Genomic DNA, 16,945 nt, shown 5'->3' on the forward strand with positions numbered 1-16,945 from the left:
AAGGTGATCTGTGTTTCTTACTGCTAAACTCCCCCAAGATTTTTCTGACTCTTTTATGTGGAAGTAAAAAAGGGAACTAGAAAATTAGTATGTGAAATATTACATGGATTCTGAATTATTGAGAAGTTTGTAGCTGACTAAGATTTTCAAAGATGTGCATGGACTGATTGAACAGATGGAAAAATTGAGTTCAAATTACCAGTTCCAGTGTCTGAATTTTAGATGTTAAAGCATTTGACATGCTATAATTAACCACTGGATGTCACTCTTGCTTAACTTGTATGTTGTTTGCTACAGATGAGTGTATCCATTTCTCCATTAGCAGGTGTGTAAATATTAATATCAAACATCTTCAGGTAGTGCATTCAGTTTTGAAAAATAATTAGCACCTGTAAAAGCCTGGAAGGTGTCCATTCACCAATCCTGAAGAATTGTCATTAATTCTGTCAGAAAAATCCCAAGACAAATAAATATTGTTTGGCACTTGCTTTAGAGTTCTACCATTCTTATATGGTCTGTCTAATGGTTAAAAAGCTGAGCTTTCTCCAAGGCAGGTCACAAAGCTTAAGTGCATGCATTCAGTAGAGCGTATCTGCCCATGCACAGCTCAAATGCACTGTGGGGGTTCAGCATTTCCCAGAATCATATGGTTGATGTACTCAGGTAAATAGTTGCTGACTCCATAACAGGGAAGGCAGCTGCAAAGACAGTTCATGCAGACTGCTTTCCTAGAGGGCAGCTTGAGATTGGATAGTGATGGTTGTTGGAAAAATAAATTGTTCTGGCATCAAGGACTTATGAACCATCAATCTTTTTCCAGGGGGTAATAAGGGACTTTACTGTGCCTGTATGTGTGCAGTACGCTTGCTGTAAAATGGGATGTGACATGGGGAAAAGGGCAAGTAGGAGTCCTGCTTCTGGAACAGTCTGCAACCTGTTCCTGAGAGGCTTTAAGTGTTCTGTGAAGCCTGAAGGGCACACTGCTACAGGGAATGAAGCATTTGGGTGTTATAAAACGTGAAAGGGTAATTCTACAAATTTGTCAATTATACTTATTCAGCAATGAAATTTTATCTAGCTGTAAAGAAATAGGTCAGACTTTCAGATCATTTCTGAAAATAAGTCAAATGACTAAACACTGATTGCATAGCACTGAAATTCTTTTTTCCTATTATGCTTTCCTTCCCTCCTTATTTTTCTAGTAGACCAGATGAAGAAGAAGAACGACTAGCTAGAAAGAGAGAGGAACGAAGACTACACTCTCTTCAGAGGTAAGTCTTTACTGCTTCATATATAGCTCTACGCTCCTTGGTGATATAGGAGTATTCTACCCTTCTGAGGAATACATAGAGTACTAAACAAAAAGGTGTTACGCAGTTAGGCATGACAAGATCAGATTTGTACAAAACGAGGCTTATTGTGAGATATTTCTTAACCTGATTAGGAGCCTGTGTTTCCATAAGTGAACAGGGAGTGAACAGGTTGATACTCACTGTGGCAGGTACCATGAGTGTGCTCTGTGCCAGCTGTGAGCCAACAGGAAGGATGTTGCCTTCTCTCCTGGACTGATGCCTGTCTGTGGCCTGAGTTAATGTCTAAGCGGGGCTGGAATTGAGGCAAAAAACACTTTTAAAATTCATTTGGTAACTGGTTCTTTTTTAAAATCTGACTAGGAAAACTAGACAAGATGATAGTGAGATACCTATTAGAAATTTTGCTCAGGAAATTGATAACTTTTACTTAAATCTCGTTTTAAACTCAATCCCACTTTTCCATCCTTTCTGTTAAAGCTGTAGTACAGAGTAGAAAAGTGCAAGAGTCAGCAGTGATACAGTGTTGCTTAGTGAGAACAGCATTCCTTCAGATGTAAGTTTTTTATAGCTTAGTTCTCCAGTGACTCTTCATGATTTTTACATTAGTTTTTAGATAAATAGTTTTTATCGGTAGGATCATGATACCTGGTACAAGCCAGATACACCTTTTGAATCGTACTTCCTTTCATGGTCTTTATTTTAGCAATTCAGTGGATTAGCTTCAGCAAGACAAGAGGAGAGTCCTAACCAAACTGATGCTAGCTGTCAGGTGTGGGTTTGAATCCCCACAGACTGACAAGGAAATTGATCCTAGGTTTGCTACTTCTTGGTGATGTTCTCTAAATACCTGGCTGCCAAGTAACAGATCAGCAAGGCTGTGAAAGTGCTGGCTGTTCTCTCCTGACCTCAGATTATTTGTTAATATGAGCAGGGACTGCAGGAAGCAAGGCATACTTCCAGGTGAGACCCCCTTGGGGAGCTTTTGCATGAAGACATTAAATTTCTCTGTTACAAATGTGCGTAAGACAAGGTAGGTAGGCAAATATGCTTGATTTGCTCAAAAATGTAGGTTTCTAACTGGGCACAAAAGTGGGAGCCAGTAAGGTTCTCTTACAGATGAACCTACTTTCACTCATGTCTCTGACTGGCAGGAGCTGGGAGGACTGCTTGCCTGAACTCCATGCAAATCCTTCCTGGTTCTGAACTCCCAGGTTATATAAGCAATCACACAACTTTGATCTGAATCTGACAATGACTATGGATCTGAAGCAGACACTGATATTAGGAAGCAGAATAGATTGTGTTGTAATGGGTTAAATCAATGTTGCCTTTAGCCTTGTACAAAATTCCTAAACTTATTGGCAATAGGAAGAATTGGAATAGAATACAACAGGGACATTTAACAAGAAATAATTCTTTAGTGCTTGACTTAGAGCAAAACTTGAACGGTTAGTTTTGGTTTGATTTTTTTTTTTTTTAAGCTATTACCTACTGGCAGTGTAATATATCTATTTCAGTTTTCTGCTAGCTGTGTCATACAGTTTAGTAGCTTTTAAACTTACTGAATTGTCTTTGTTCTGCAGAGATTTTATTTTTAACAGCACAGACCTAGTGTTGTAGTAATGTATATTCTGCATTTGCACTTGTTTAGGGAAGTATAAGCTTAGAAGTAACTTTCTGCACAAGGAAGATGAGAATTAGATGTCTCCTAGTGTAGTTGAGCTAAAATTACTGTTTTGAAAATGTCTATTTTCAAGTGTAATGGTACCACTAATTTAACCCTTTAGATTGTGTGTAAAGACATTCTACTTCTGATGTAACTGAGCTGCTGATGGAAAGAACATTCTTACTTTTCTTTTATGCCCAAGGCACAGCATTCCTTAGCTCTCTGCTCTGCCAAATTTGTTTTGCAGAAAGCTATTCACATTTTTGTGGGATTTCTGAGGCTTTTTATTCTGAATGAGTTCAGTGAACAGTCTCGGCATGTATCCATAACATTGCTGGGATCCGCAGGATGCAAGGACAGCATGAATCCAGGGATTGGAGAAAAGCAAAGAAAGCATTTATTTGGGAACAGAGTAGAAAGCAGTACTTCCCCTTTCACCATTGCAAGGTAGTGTCAAACTTTATCCAAAAAGAGAATGGATGCAAATTTGTCTTCATAAACATCTTAATTTGTGAGCTGAAAGTGTCATACTTGAATGTGCGCAGAAGGGTAAGAAATAGGTGGCCAGTTTACGAAGTATGCTCACACATAGTTGTACTGCACAGCTTCTCAGATAAGTGATGTTGAAGACTTGCAATGGATCAGGAAAAGATAATTTTTCCACCTGTTAATCCACTTCTAACTAATCACAGCACAATAGACAGTGCTACTGTGAAGGTGATGTTTCTCCTCTAATGCTTTTGTTCCCTTCTAAAGGGAAGGGATCCTGTGAGGCCTATCAGCATTGTTGTTTGTCAAAACCATATGCCTTGTGGTAAAATGTACATCTTGAATATTATGTTGCTTAGGTAAATCAATACTTAATTATGTGTTTTTTTATAAAGTAAAGGCAGGGGCATAGGGGATGATTGTGTACCATAACCTTTTCCCTGTGGTTTGTGTATTGACTTGAAATTCTTGGTACAGTTAATCTGTAGGAAGTCTGATACTTCTGAGTGTAGGGTTTACTCTGCACACACAGAGCAACTGGTGTTGCACCAGGCAGTTAGCAACGCAGAGCTAAGATGGCTCCATTCCTGAATGAAGCCTAGGAACGAGGATTGTTGGGAGCAGACTGCTCTGCCAGAATGGTTGCTACAGCCTTCTTTCCTAGCTTGTCTCAGGAGTGTATCTGTGAAACAAACTGTTCTAATTGCAGGAGAGAGCTTAGCAGCAACCCTGGGGTATCTCCCGTGTTCTGAGCATGCATACCTATTGTGTGTGGCTGGGGAGGGATTGGTAGAGTCATGGGAAGACACAAGGTGTAGGCCACTTTAGCAACTGAACATCTTGCCTTACCCACCGGTTACTTTCTGTAAGTCCTTAGGAGGACGAATTGCTAGTAGCAGGCTGTAGAACAGATGAATAGTCTCAGCGAGCCATTTTTGAACAGCGAGCTGCAGGGGAAAACACTGTATTGTACTGTGTGGTCTTTCCTTTCTGCAACCTGTGAGGTTTTTGCGTAGTTTCTGAAAATGGCTGGATAGATATTCAGACAAATAATGTGGGAAGAAAACAGGCAAAAGCTGACCCTGTGTCTGTTTTTGTTTGTTTTTTCTTCTATGGGATACAACTACTTAATGTACAGGTGTTCAGATCACTTCGTAATGGCAGGAGAACAGGACTGGTCTGAGCTTCATTCCATAGTTCCATTAGTGAGTGGTAAAAACAAAGTAAGGAGGCCCAAGTTGCATAGTGTGTGAACGTTCAAGGCCAGGCTGGATGAGGCTCTGAGCAACCTGATCTAGTCAGGGATGTCCCTGCTCCTTGCAGGGGGGTTGGACTAGATGACCTTTGAAGGTCCCTTCCAACCCTAACCATTCTATGATTCTATGATTAACGCAAGCTTCAAGAAGAAAATTGCAGCACTTAGCATTTTTTTGGCTTCTCAGGCACACAGTAAATGTCTGCTTTGTAAGTTTAAAATTTGTGTTAAAATTCAGTTTATTATGGGTACTTAGGAAGTGTCTTTTTGGAGTACCTAAATGGCTGTTAGAATGAAGAGCAAGGGTAATGACGTTAGCCCTCTGCATGTCTTTAAAAGGAAGAAACTAGCTGTCACTTCACTGACAAGGTTGAAAATCACTGGTGAAATGCAGAGTTAGCACTTGCATTGGGAGGGAGGGGGGAGGAAACCTGGAGTTCAGATTTTGACTAAAAATACTGAAAGAAAACAGGTGTCTTATTGCATAATTTTAATCCTTTATTTGCCTTCGTGTCATCTCTAACATGAAAAATAATTTTTAAACATAGCATCCAAATAGTGAGTCTTTTTCGGTACACTCATTCACAGCTGCAAATACATGGTACATTTATGTTAGATTTATGTAATTTATAAACCATGATCTATATGTTAGAAGTTGATAAACCAATGCACAGCAATGAGATCTTGAATGAGAAACTGCAGAGTATAATTTGGTAGTGTAATGGTAAGTGAGAACAAGGAGGGGGCAGGGAAAAAGGACTGCAGTTCACCTGCACAGAACTGAGTATAGAAAATTATAATGTGAATTGTTAGTATTAGGAAAAATACTTTGTCAGCTTACAGTAGTGAGGATGAGGACAGGCTGAGAGAACTGGAGCTGTTCAGCCTGGAGAAAAGGCTCCAGGGAGACCTTGTAGCGGCCTTCCAGTACCTAAAGGGGGCTTATAGGAAAGATGGGAAGAAACTCCTCAGCAGGGCCTGTTGTCACAGGACGAGGGGTAATGGTTTTAAAGTAGAGGGAGGTAGATTCAGACTGGATATAAGGAAAAATTTTTTTTACAGTGAGGTTTGTGGAACACTGGAACAGGTTGCCCAGAGCAGTTGTGGATGCCCCATCCCTGGAAACATTCAAGGCCAGGTTGGACGGAGCTCTGAGCAGCCTGACCTGGCTGGAGATGTCCCTGCTTCTTGCAGGGGGGTTGGAGTAGATGACCTTTAAAGGTCCCTTCCAACCCAAACCATTCTATGATTCTAAGAGAAGAATTAGCATACGGAAGATGGAGTAATAGCAGTACTATTAAGAAACAGAACCAACTCAGAAGACTGTAAAGTGACTTCAGTTGATCATACTGTAAGATGTGAAGATGATGTCCAGTAAGTCACCTCTGGGTGGCTGATTCAGTGACTGCATATTCAGAATTGTCTGTATCTTCTCAGTTGATGTATACCTGAGCCTCATTTACTGTACAGGGATTTAGTCATGGGTGATAGATATAATCATGGCTGCCTGTCAAAGTCCAAATGTTTCACAAATATTAATGCTTTTACCCTTCAAACTTAAACAATGTAAGAATTTTAGATATGTGGTGGTTTTTGTTTTTAATAACATAGGGAGGTATTCTAAAGTGTTTCAAGGTTTAAGGCCTTTTTTTTCCCCCCTCACCCCTTACCTTTCTTATGCAGGTAGTGCTTCTGTGTTCAGGGCAGATTCAGACAGACTGTAAGTACTGAGCTTTCAGTTGAAACTGCAGCAGTGAGTCTCCATTATTTCAGACAGGGTATGCAAAACAGTGAAGAACATGCCATTAGTAACCACCAGTTAAAAAAACTGGATTGAGGTCACAGTGTCTCACAAACAATACAGAAATAAGGACTGGCTTTATACAGGAGAAGACTGCTTTAAGGAGAATCTCTTTATTCTCTTCCTGAGATCCCATGCCTCATATAATGTCTTACGCAACAAGAAAGCAGGAATCCTGTGGTCAGGTTACTGTCAGGAGGTAAGCTTCAACTTCTCAGTTGAAGAGAACTTCCTATTCTCTTCAGCCTGACTTCCCTCCTTTACACAAATTTAATTTAATCACTCTGATTCCCCAGTTCCTCGTCCTCCTGCAGTGTGGCCAGGTTGCGTTGTTTCCCATGCTGCCTGGGCTGAATAGTGGGAACGGATATAAGGGAGATGGGAATCTCAGGGAAATAGTGGAAGGTTTTGAGTCAGTCTTTCTTGTTTGATTTCCTCGTCAGGCTTTATCTGCATGCTTTCCAGAAGTGCTATTGCAGGGAAAGGCCAGTTCAGCCCTTCAGCTCTGTAGGGAGCAGGATAATTGCTTCTGAGGACACGCAGGATCTGATTAGCAGTAGGAATTGTTTGGAGGTGGAATATGCATAGGGCAGATGGGATCTTTGGTGAATTAAGCCGTCAGTGCTTAACAGCTTTCTGCTGAATATGTGCAAATTAGAACTGGGTGAAAGTCACAACTTGTCTAACTGGGTTGAATTTTGATAGGGGCAACAGTCAGTGTATTTTTTTAAATTTTTTTAAATTTTTTTTTTTGTTAGAGGAATGTTGTTTTGCCAAATTCTATGTCCTTTCCTCAAAACATATAGATCCTGGATCATCCTAGTGAAACAGTTGTGTAGGTGCTTTTTTGTTTGTTTTTAAACTAAGCAACATAGATGTTCCCTTTGAAGTATAGGAAAATTATCTGAAGAATGATGGAACAAGTTCCATTTAAAATGCCTTCATTTTCCCCCTTCAGCTTTGCAAAGGGGAAGGGAGGAAAGGGAAGAATAAATTGATTTGTCAGACACTTGGTTTATGTGAATAATTAAAGTTTGACAATATTAGATACAGTCTTGAAAACTGTCTTATTATTAGACAACATAGCTAGAGGCATCCAATTCTTATATAGCACAATATTTTAATTTATACTCTGCATGGATGCCATGCTGGAATTTAGAAACTAGTAGTTTTTGCTTATACTTGCTGTACTGATTAAAACAGTAATACACCTTTTATCTTTTTAGAATTATTATATTGAGTTAGGATTCTGAAGCACATTGTATTCACAGCTGAATCTTACAATTATGCACCCTTCTGGAAAGCATTAGGGAATCTTCCAATATTTTGCCTTGCTTCCTATTTATAGGTTAATACCTCAGTGTGTATGTATACATATATGTGGACACATTACTTTCTATATAGAAAACAATATTTTTATTTATGCTTCCAAATATGTCTTATTTTGACATTATTGATTAGTGAGAAATTAGAGAATCTTATAGATACATAAAGTGTATATAGAAAGATAACATAACTGATAAATGTAATTTTTTTTTAATTTGTAATTGCATACTAATTTAAAAAATGATGTTTCTTTCAGATGTGACTTATATTTTACTTACAGCTCAAAACAGTCTGAATATTCTTCTGATGCCTTTATTTGTTGCAGGAAACATGAAAGAAAACTGAAGCATGATGAAATACGCAAGAAGTACGGTATGTGGTAATCTTCTTTTGATACTCAGTATCTAAATTGATTCCATTTTCCTAATTAGTATTAAATTCATAGCAGAAACAAGCTGCTTTATGAGCAGCAGAAGAAGCTGCTTTATGAGCAGCCCAGTTGTCTTCTGTCACCTGAACACCTGATCTCATCACTGTTATGCTCCTGTTCTCTTCCTGCACTGACTCTCCCACTGGGCAAGAGAGAATGTGCTGGATGGGATGTTTGCTTGGAGTGGGCTTTTAAATATATTGATTAAAATAACCAGTTCTTTCTGTCTCTTCTTAAGAGTACTGATTTCTGGGATTTTTTTTTTGTTGTTGAAAGTGATAAACCAATCTAGTTGAAATTGGCTAGTAGACTCATGGCTATTGAAGAAGGATAGACTGACTAGCAGACAGCAAGCTTTTTAAATCAAGCTTATAAAAGGAAGATGAAGGATGCAGTCTAATATAGGGATTTAAATTGTTGTTTATTCTTTGTTTTTAAGTAGAGCTGTGGTTCAGCAGGAGAAGTGTATCGCAAGACTACAGGATCTGCTGTATTGTATAGGAGGCTTTTATTGTCTAGGCTTGTCAGTGCTTGCACTCTTCATGCGATTTGTTCATTGGGTTAATAGTACTGTGTATTCAGAGACAGAAATGCTAAAACTGCTGCGCGTTTTATTATGCAAATTGCAGTAATGTCAGAGAAGGTGATTGTAAGGGTCTGAACAGTCACTCAAAACTGTAAATTTTCATTTTCTTGTTAAACTGATGGGCAGAGTCTGGGAATGCCTTCATGAATCTGCAGCTTGCCCTTTGGCTGATGCAGAAATGATACAGACAATCTCTATAGGGAATTCTCTGCCTGGGGAACACTTGCAAAAGTACACTCCTTTGCTGGAATGGCGGAAAAATTCACTGTGAAGCTTGCGCAGCAGGAGGAAGAACATTGTAGAAACTAGAAGTAATTTTTTTAAACATCAGTCACGAACTTTGGTGCTGTGATGTTTGACCCTGTATCCCAACCACAATTCAGTTTCAAGAGGTTTGAGCGGTTGACAACGGTAGTCCAACTTTGAAGAAAAAAAAAACCCAAAAAAACCCCAAAAAACCCCCCAACCAAAATCCAGACAACAAAACAGCACACACTTTGTTTGTTTCTCCTTAGAGGAGACCTTAGAGTCAATCTCAAGAAGTTTGAATCATTGGGATAGATCTGGTGAAGAACTTAAGAGAATGGCTATGTCTTCAAAATAACATGTAGCACTCTGTATAGATATACATACAACTTTGCATTTCCTTGAGGCTGTGCAGCTAAGAGGAGTGAACAAGGTCCTGGAGTGTAGCAGTTAGTGTATCAAAGCACTGCATTGGGGTTAAGTGATATTTCAAGAGACTGTGTTTGGTTATATTCTACTTGTGAAACTAGTTCAGTTGTCTCTGGATGGTCCTACACGTCAGTGAAACAATCTTCTCTTCAGTACTTAAGTTTCAGACCTTTTTGAAATGCTTTGTTGGAATACTTGAGTTTCCTGAGGAATATAACCATATAATTCTGTGCCTTTGGAATACATCCACCAAATTCAGAGCGTCTTGCTTGTAGCTATACTATGCACACAGTCATATGAGGGCTAGTGTCATTTTGCCTGCACTTGAAGCATGTTAGTCTGTCAGTGTCTTAATTAGAAACAAGTTCATACATTCATTGTGTTAATGGAAGGTGTACCTTCTTATAAGGAGTCAGGCATATTCATTTTTTCATGCAGTTAGGTTTTGCAATGCAGTTTACTTGCAAAAGATCATAATTCAACTAGAAAATTTAAATTTCAATAACAAACTTCTATAAAAAGTTTATTTATTGGCAAGTTTTCTTTATTGCATATGCAAAGATTAATTTATCAGATAAAATGATTTGAGGCCTGGATTCTCATAATTCATTTTTGTCCTAAAGAAAAACCTAACTCTTGTATGAATAGTTGGCACATCCTGAAAGGATTTATGTAACTGAGGAAAAATAAAAGAAAAAAGATGTATACATTCTAAAAATCCCTAAATATTATTGCTGATGTATACAGTTTATATTCTGATAACATGCAGACAAAGGATTCAGTGAGACATAATAGAGAAAGTCTTGCTATAGCCTTGGATCTTCTATCTTCATTTTTCACTCTCTGGTAAATATGTATGTTAGCATATTAAACATAATCTAATAAAAATTGCTGCAAATAATTATGGAGACACTAGATTATTTTCCACTCATGCACTGCAGAGAGGATTCTCAGTTAAGCAGGCATGGATGAGTGGCAGAATGACAATGACTTTGTTAACCTGAATCTGTAGATTAAGATGATCATGCCTGAAATGTCAGTATTTGGTTGGCTTTAAGGGAATGCCTTTTCTCATTTTGTCCACCAGCTTTCCTTACCCCATTTAAATGGTAATTAAACATTTATAATGCATTGCAGGTGTCACTCTAGCCAGTCTTTTGGGAGCATTGGAAGCAAGAGAGAGCTTTAGCAACCAGGAATACACACTTTGAATTGTTTTTGTTGCACAATTTGATAGTATTTTTCATTTGCTCACATATATGAATGCAATATGATTACAGAAATTATATGTTGACTGTTAGAAAATTTTGAAGTAAAATCCAGAGTACTTTGCAGCTTGTGTAGTATACAAAGGAACTACAATTTAATTGCTGCTGCATTTGCCGCTATTGTATGTTTAGTATAGCATTAGTGAGAAGCTGCTTTATTTATTTATTTATTTCAGGATTTTGCCTGGTATTAGTGGAAAGATTCTTCATGTTTTAAAAAATTATTGCCTTTCATGATTTTGGGTTTCCAAACCACTTGCTTCGGTTCTGCAAAGGTTTTGATCAGCTGATTTAATGATATGTAGTTCTGTCTCCTTTATTTTATGAGATGTTGATTTTTATATTCAGTAGTTTGTCATGGTAAATGTTCCTTCTGTTCAAGATAGATACTTTATCTTGACCTTCTTTAGTGTTCTAAATGCAAAGCAGGGAAACTTTACATTGCTAGTTGTTAAGAATAGAGCAGTTAATCCAGGGCTTAAAAATAAAGAGGAAAAGTGTAGTAACAGGGGAAGGCACGCAACAAACTAGTTGTTTTTTTTTTTTTTTCAGTGTATATAGTCTCTTGTAATGATTTCACTTAACACTATTTTTGAGCAGTGCTGATGTGATGAGAGTCAGATCTCAATGTCCGAAGCTGCATAGTTAGCATAAGTATATAATATAAACTAATACGCCAAAAAGAGGTATTAATTTCTTACAGTTGCTTTGTCATTTCATACATATTAGGAAGCCTCATTACTTCATTCTGGATAATGAAAGATACTTGACTACTATACCTTTCAGATTTTTAAGTGTTTTTAAATACTACTAAGTAGGTCAAAACATTAATGTCAAAATGAAGGTAAATAGAAGTAAGATGTTAGAAGTTCTTGTAAGTGTCCTGTGTCAATATTAAAGTTCAGCAGTAACATGCAATGGAGTTTATTGCGGACAGGACTCATGAAGCTACGAACATCTAGCTTCTCTGAACCTGTAAGTGTAAATTCTGAGTTGGGTAGTTGCTCTCATGCCAAATGGGAAACAGTGAAGAGAACTCATGTCTGGTTCAAGGCAGCACATGAGCTTTAGTTGAACTAGACATGCTATCCAATTAGCATAGGCTTGCAGCTCCTCTTCGAGCGTCACAGCCAAGAGCAGCTGTGGCAGCTGACAGGAGCTTTTTGTCATGCTCCTTTTTTTTTGTCTCTAGATTGTTTTTGTCCACTTAACTGGAGCCTGATACAACTTCTTTAGTAAGAATTGGTGCAAGTGATGAGCTGCTGTCTCCTTCCTTACACTTATGTAATCTTATGATGTACTTAGAAAGTTGAGGATAAAAAATTTAAACACTGGATGCGGACTTGAGAGCAAGACTGAAAGCAAGGTCTGTCAGATGATGTAACCTCTGTGGTTATTCTCATTTGGAAGGGGGGCTTGCTGTTTCTCTTGGAGTACTTTCTTTCTTGGGAGACTGCTTTCTGAAGTCATGACCAGTAATACTCACACTGGATTGGCCCATACTTTTCAAGGCCCATTTAGTTCCAGTACCGTACAGTAAAAGAGATCAGAGAACTTTAAGTTAAACATACTGATGCCTAATTGGTGGTAACTACATCTGTTAATTCCTAAACAATCCAGTAAAATTAAAGCAAGTACCACTGGGAATGGCATTTGCAGTAACAAGTAACAATGACACATTTAACTAGTTCTCATATTTTTAAAATGGCTTTTGGCTGAGTGTTTTGGGGCAGGGGCAGATAAAAGTATATTTACTCCTCAGAACAGTATAGGAAAAGTTTATCATGAGTCTTACACCGTCCTCTGGTTAATTTGAAATTGGCGCTACTGGATGTAAAACATCATTTCTGTTGGATTTCAGCTGTGTGAGGTGTCAGAACAGTATCTAGTGTCTTACTGTGCTACTTTCAGACCTATGAAGTGTTAAGTATGTATCTTGAATGAAGTAAAGAGACATAATAAGCACTTGCCAGACTATAAAGAGAAAAGTATGCAACCTAAGTTAATTTTGTCAGGGAATCTGGTACCACCTCTTGCCACTTTGTGGAAAAGTTTTTGAAGTTTAGTGCCTTGATTTTTAAGTGGAACTTAATAAGTACAGGGAATTTATGCAATGCCAATTGTAAAAAAAAAAAATGTTAATTTCTAGTACTGTTGCTCACTTTCTGTAAATGTTTTGTATTTGGAAAAGGTGAAATACAGAAGTACTACAAAAATGTTTGGAAATTGGCTACTTAGTTGTCCTTCAGATAACTAAATACATTAGGATCCATAGATCCTAGCTGCCGAAGTATTAAAATGTCTGGGAAAGGAGGGGGTGGTGGTCTGGAAATAAAGTAAATGTTTCTTCTCTGTATTTGGGTTGGGGTTATATTTATGCAGGAATGTTGGCTGAAGGCACTAATGATTGAATGGTAGGCCAAGGATAAGAGCTTTTTTAATTGCATGTTAGCTTATTTGTCAGCTAGAGTAGACTTAACAGACACTAAAACTCTTTGTTCAAACATATGAAAGTAAGATGAAAATTGAAATTTTGAGAAGTTAACTGCTTAAAATAAGATTAAAAACTTGAAGTAACTGCTTTCTAAAAGTTTAAAAATAGAAAGTCTTCAAGGTCTCAAAATACTGAAAATAATTCTTGACAATGCTGTTATCTAACAATATTCTTATTGCACAAATGTTTAAAAGATTATTATTTTAAAAGCAATTACAGAAGGGGGTAGTACCTATGATATAAGGAACTATACCAGGTAAATAGACTGTATTTCATGTTACCTGGCTGAAGCTTCATAAATGTTACTAGCCTACCTAGCCTACCCCTTCTTTGACAAGTAAGGACCATTATGTATAAGGGCTGTTTTTTATTTTAATGTTTTACAAATTGACTGCTTGTAATTACTCAGATTTACAGGATTTTTTCATACTTATTCCTTAGTATTTGCTGTTCCCTATTAGGTAGTTAGCTGCAGTTACTGATACAGTAATCAGCACTAAGCAGTTGTGCTTCTTAATTGACATCTTAAAATAACCTGGCAGTTCAAAAGAAGTGCAACAACTGCAACCAGGTAGGCAAAAGTGTAGTCTGCTTTCAGTGCCATTAGCTTTTGGCTTTCAGATAGAGCAGTGTAGTGTTCAGCATCTGTGTGCAGGTGCATGTGGAAAAGAGGTATGGTAGGAAAAGGTCTGAGGGGAGTTCTTACAAGATTTGGCAGTAACTAGTGTCATCTTTCTCTTCCACTGTTGTGAATCTGAACATTTGTAAGTTGGAGTTGTTTGGTCTTGCTTCTCTTCTGTCTCCATGCCCTAAACAAATAAGCTAGGGAAGAATCCAGACTTCCCAATCAGCAGTATAACAATCTTAGCAGAAAAGGTAGTGGTAATGTTCCAGTTCTTTCACAACAAAAGGTCAGCCTCTGGATTCTTGTGGGACTCCTTTATTTTCAGTATGCTCTTTTGCCTAGCTCAGATCTGCTGTGTGATTTAAAGTCTCTTTTGAAATAATTTCTGTATGGAGCAGTGATTGCTCACCTAAGCCTTACAGAAGATGGTATGCATATCCAGACACTCCGCATAATTGGGTGGCTTTCCAATGATTTCTGTGACAGTATTCTGGTAAACTCATTAAGAATCTTCATGGTGGAAACACTGCAGCCTGGATTAAGCGATGCTCTTGTTCTGGTCCCCAGAGATTTTAGTGCATGTAGAAGTGATCTTCACTTGTTCTTAAAGATTATTGTCCTGTTGTAGAAATGCTTTAAGTGACTGAATGTGACAGACAGTTGTGTATAATCAAAGTACAGCTAAGTCAAAGTAGCAGCATCTTACATTTTTAAAGGATGATGATCTCATAACTTTAATATGTAAGCTGGCCAGTTTGAATCTGTTTTTCCTGAGCCATCTCTGTACTTAAATTTTTGTAGACTTTACTCTCTCACAAATGCATTTTGTAGGGTATACCTCACAAATGAGAAATGGTTTTTATCTGTAATAGTTTTCAACAGAGAAATGTTCTCTTCCTGCTAAATCATTAAATACCTGTTCGTGATTATAGTCTGAGAAATAAGAGTGCTTAAGGACACTTAAAATGTATTATTATACTTGAGCATTTGGGTAATAGAGCAAGTATTACAAGACAAGAATTGCCTTTTGGTTTTGTTATATGGTGTACCTATTATAGTGAGGTCAGTAACTCAAGGTTTTTTCTGTAATACTGGTTAGAAAATAAATGCAGTCCTGTTTTGTTTTACAGGTCTTCTCCAGGATTCTGATAATCCATACAGCAGATTTGAGAATGAATAAAGCTGAGCACCTTCCACTAGAGCTGTAACTCCAGAATACAGGAAGATAGTTTGTTTTCATTTGCCCCTTTGGGCTGTTTTTTTGGCTAAGGTTTTTCTTTTTTTTTCCTGGTTGTAAAACTAGGAGTGGATAAAGACTTCATGAAATATATGTTTCTATCTTCTACCTATATAGAACTAATTTTTTATAAATGCTTTTGGTTGTTGAAATGTTTGCTGATTTTTATGGTGATGTTTGTGTGAAATACTCTTTCCTCCTCTTAAAGCTGTATTTTATTACTTGAGGTAGATGGCTAATGATCACAATCACCTGTTTGAATTCAGTCTTAACTGCCAGTTAAAGTGGTTGTTCCCATGTTCCTAAATAAAGATTTGTTTGTTGTTTTGTTTTTTTTTTTTTCTTTTTCCCCTACTGTATCTTTTTTAGTAAGAAGAAAAGGCAACATGGAAGTACAGCTTCACGCAGCAGACATAGCTGTTACTGGTATGGATGAGAAAATACACCAGGCACATTATTATATACTAGCACAGTGTGAGAACTGGATGGAGTTTTTCCACTCTAGGAAAAGATCTTCAAGAGTGTAATGTCTAGGGGTTGAGAGAGGGGAGGGTATTTGTCTTTGAATAATTCAGCTCAGTCATGGAAATGATAGTATGTACTTTACATCTATCACTGATGTGAAAAAGAAATTACTTCAGTTAGTAAAACTGAGAGAAGGTAATTCTTGGGGGGAGGGGGAAGTTATGTCTAATCAGCCTGTGTAAACACTTTCTTTAAGCTTAATGTGTCACCTAACAAAAAAAAAAAAACAACAAAGAAAAGTTGCCAAGATTTTGCAGTTTGCCAGGGTTGACCTTGGTCAGCAGCTAAGCATCACCCAGCTGCTTGCTTACTCCCTCCCTACAGTGGGATAGGAGGAGAATGGGAACAGCAGAATCAAGAAAAGTTGAGTTGAGATAAAGAGCTTAAGTGAAGAGAAGGAGAGCAGAGGGAACAAGTCCTGCAAAGGCAGTCACCACCACCCAGCGGTAGACCTCTACCCACCCTCTCCTCAGTTTTTGTTGCTGAGCATGATGATGTATGGACCGGACTATTCCTTTTGGGCAGTTCTGGCCTGCTGTTCCAACTGTGTTGCCTCAGAGCTTCTTGCCAACCCTAGCCTACTTGTTGGGGCAGGCAGAGGGGCAAAAAATGAAACTGTGATGCTGTGCAAGTAATGCTCAGCAAAAGCCAAAGCACTGATATGCTATCAGCACTGTTCTAGCCATAAATCCAAAGCAAAGCATCATTATGAGCTGCTATGAAGACAGTTACCTACATCCCAGTACAATAAGAAAGCAGTATTTTTTAACTTTCTGTTGTTATTTTGATATTTCCATAATGTGATTTATTTCCTGTCTGTCTTTTCATAAAGGTGTTTGAGCATTTTTACTAGCTTACCAGTATGAAGCAGCGAGCAAAGAGCTTTTCGTTCTCCCCCCAGTACAATGCAAATTTCCATGTATTCTGTATGCTTTAAATAACCTCCTTTACTGTATATTATCCGTTAAACAAATGTACATTATTGAAGATGTTAATGTTATTTTTATCAATGTTCCTAAAATAAACACTTTAATATCTTTGGCTTGGTTTAATTCTGTTTTTCCACACAATTTTAAATTAATGCGATGTAAAAGAGGTGACCAAGTATGAGTTTGGGAGAAGGGAAAGGATACATTTTTGCTTTCACTGTTTTTCTGACAGAATAATAAAATGTTAACAGCACATAGATTTGGTGGGAATTAAATCTTGCCAGTGAGTGATGAGGTGGATTGCCACTCCTTCCAGTGCCAAAGAA

General features: G+C 37.8%; 1 protein-coding gene across 2 annotated transcripts in view; it reads left to right on the forward strand.

The window, feature by feature from the left end:
* Positions 1-16,731, forward strand: part of LOC147601606 (pituitary tumor-transforming gene 1 protein-interacting protein-like) — a 31,124-nt gene extending 14,393 nt beyond the window's left edge. Inside the window, exons 5-7 of one of the 2 annotated variants that reach the window (XM_086742652.1) lie at positions 1,203-1,271; positions 8,176-8,222; positions 15,059-16,731. In XM_086742652.1, coding sequence (XP_086598778.1) covers positions 1,203-1,271; positions 8,176-8,222; positions 15,059-15,108 — 166 coding nt within the window. In that variant the 3' untranslated portion in view covers positions 15,109-16,731. The remainder of the gene's footprint in view (positions 1-1,202; positions 1,272-8,175; positions 8,223-15,058) is intronic. The other variant, XM_086742653.1, reaches the window with a different exon arrangement.
* The last annotated feature ends 214 nt before the right edge of the window (positions 16,732-16,945 follow it).

The sequence above is a fragment of the Chlamydotis macqueenii genome, chromosome 2, assembly GCF_036417535.1.
Source record: "Chlamydotis macqueenii isolate bChlMac1 chromosome 2, bChlMac1.mat, whole genome shotgun sequence".
NCBI classification, from domain to species: Eukaryota; Metazoa; Chordata; class Aves; order Otidiformes; family Otididae; genus Chlamydotis; species Chlamydotis macqueenii.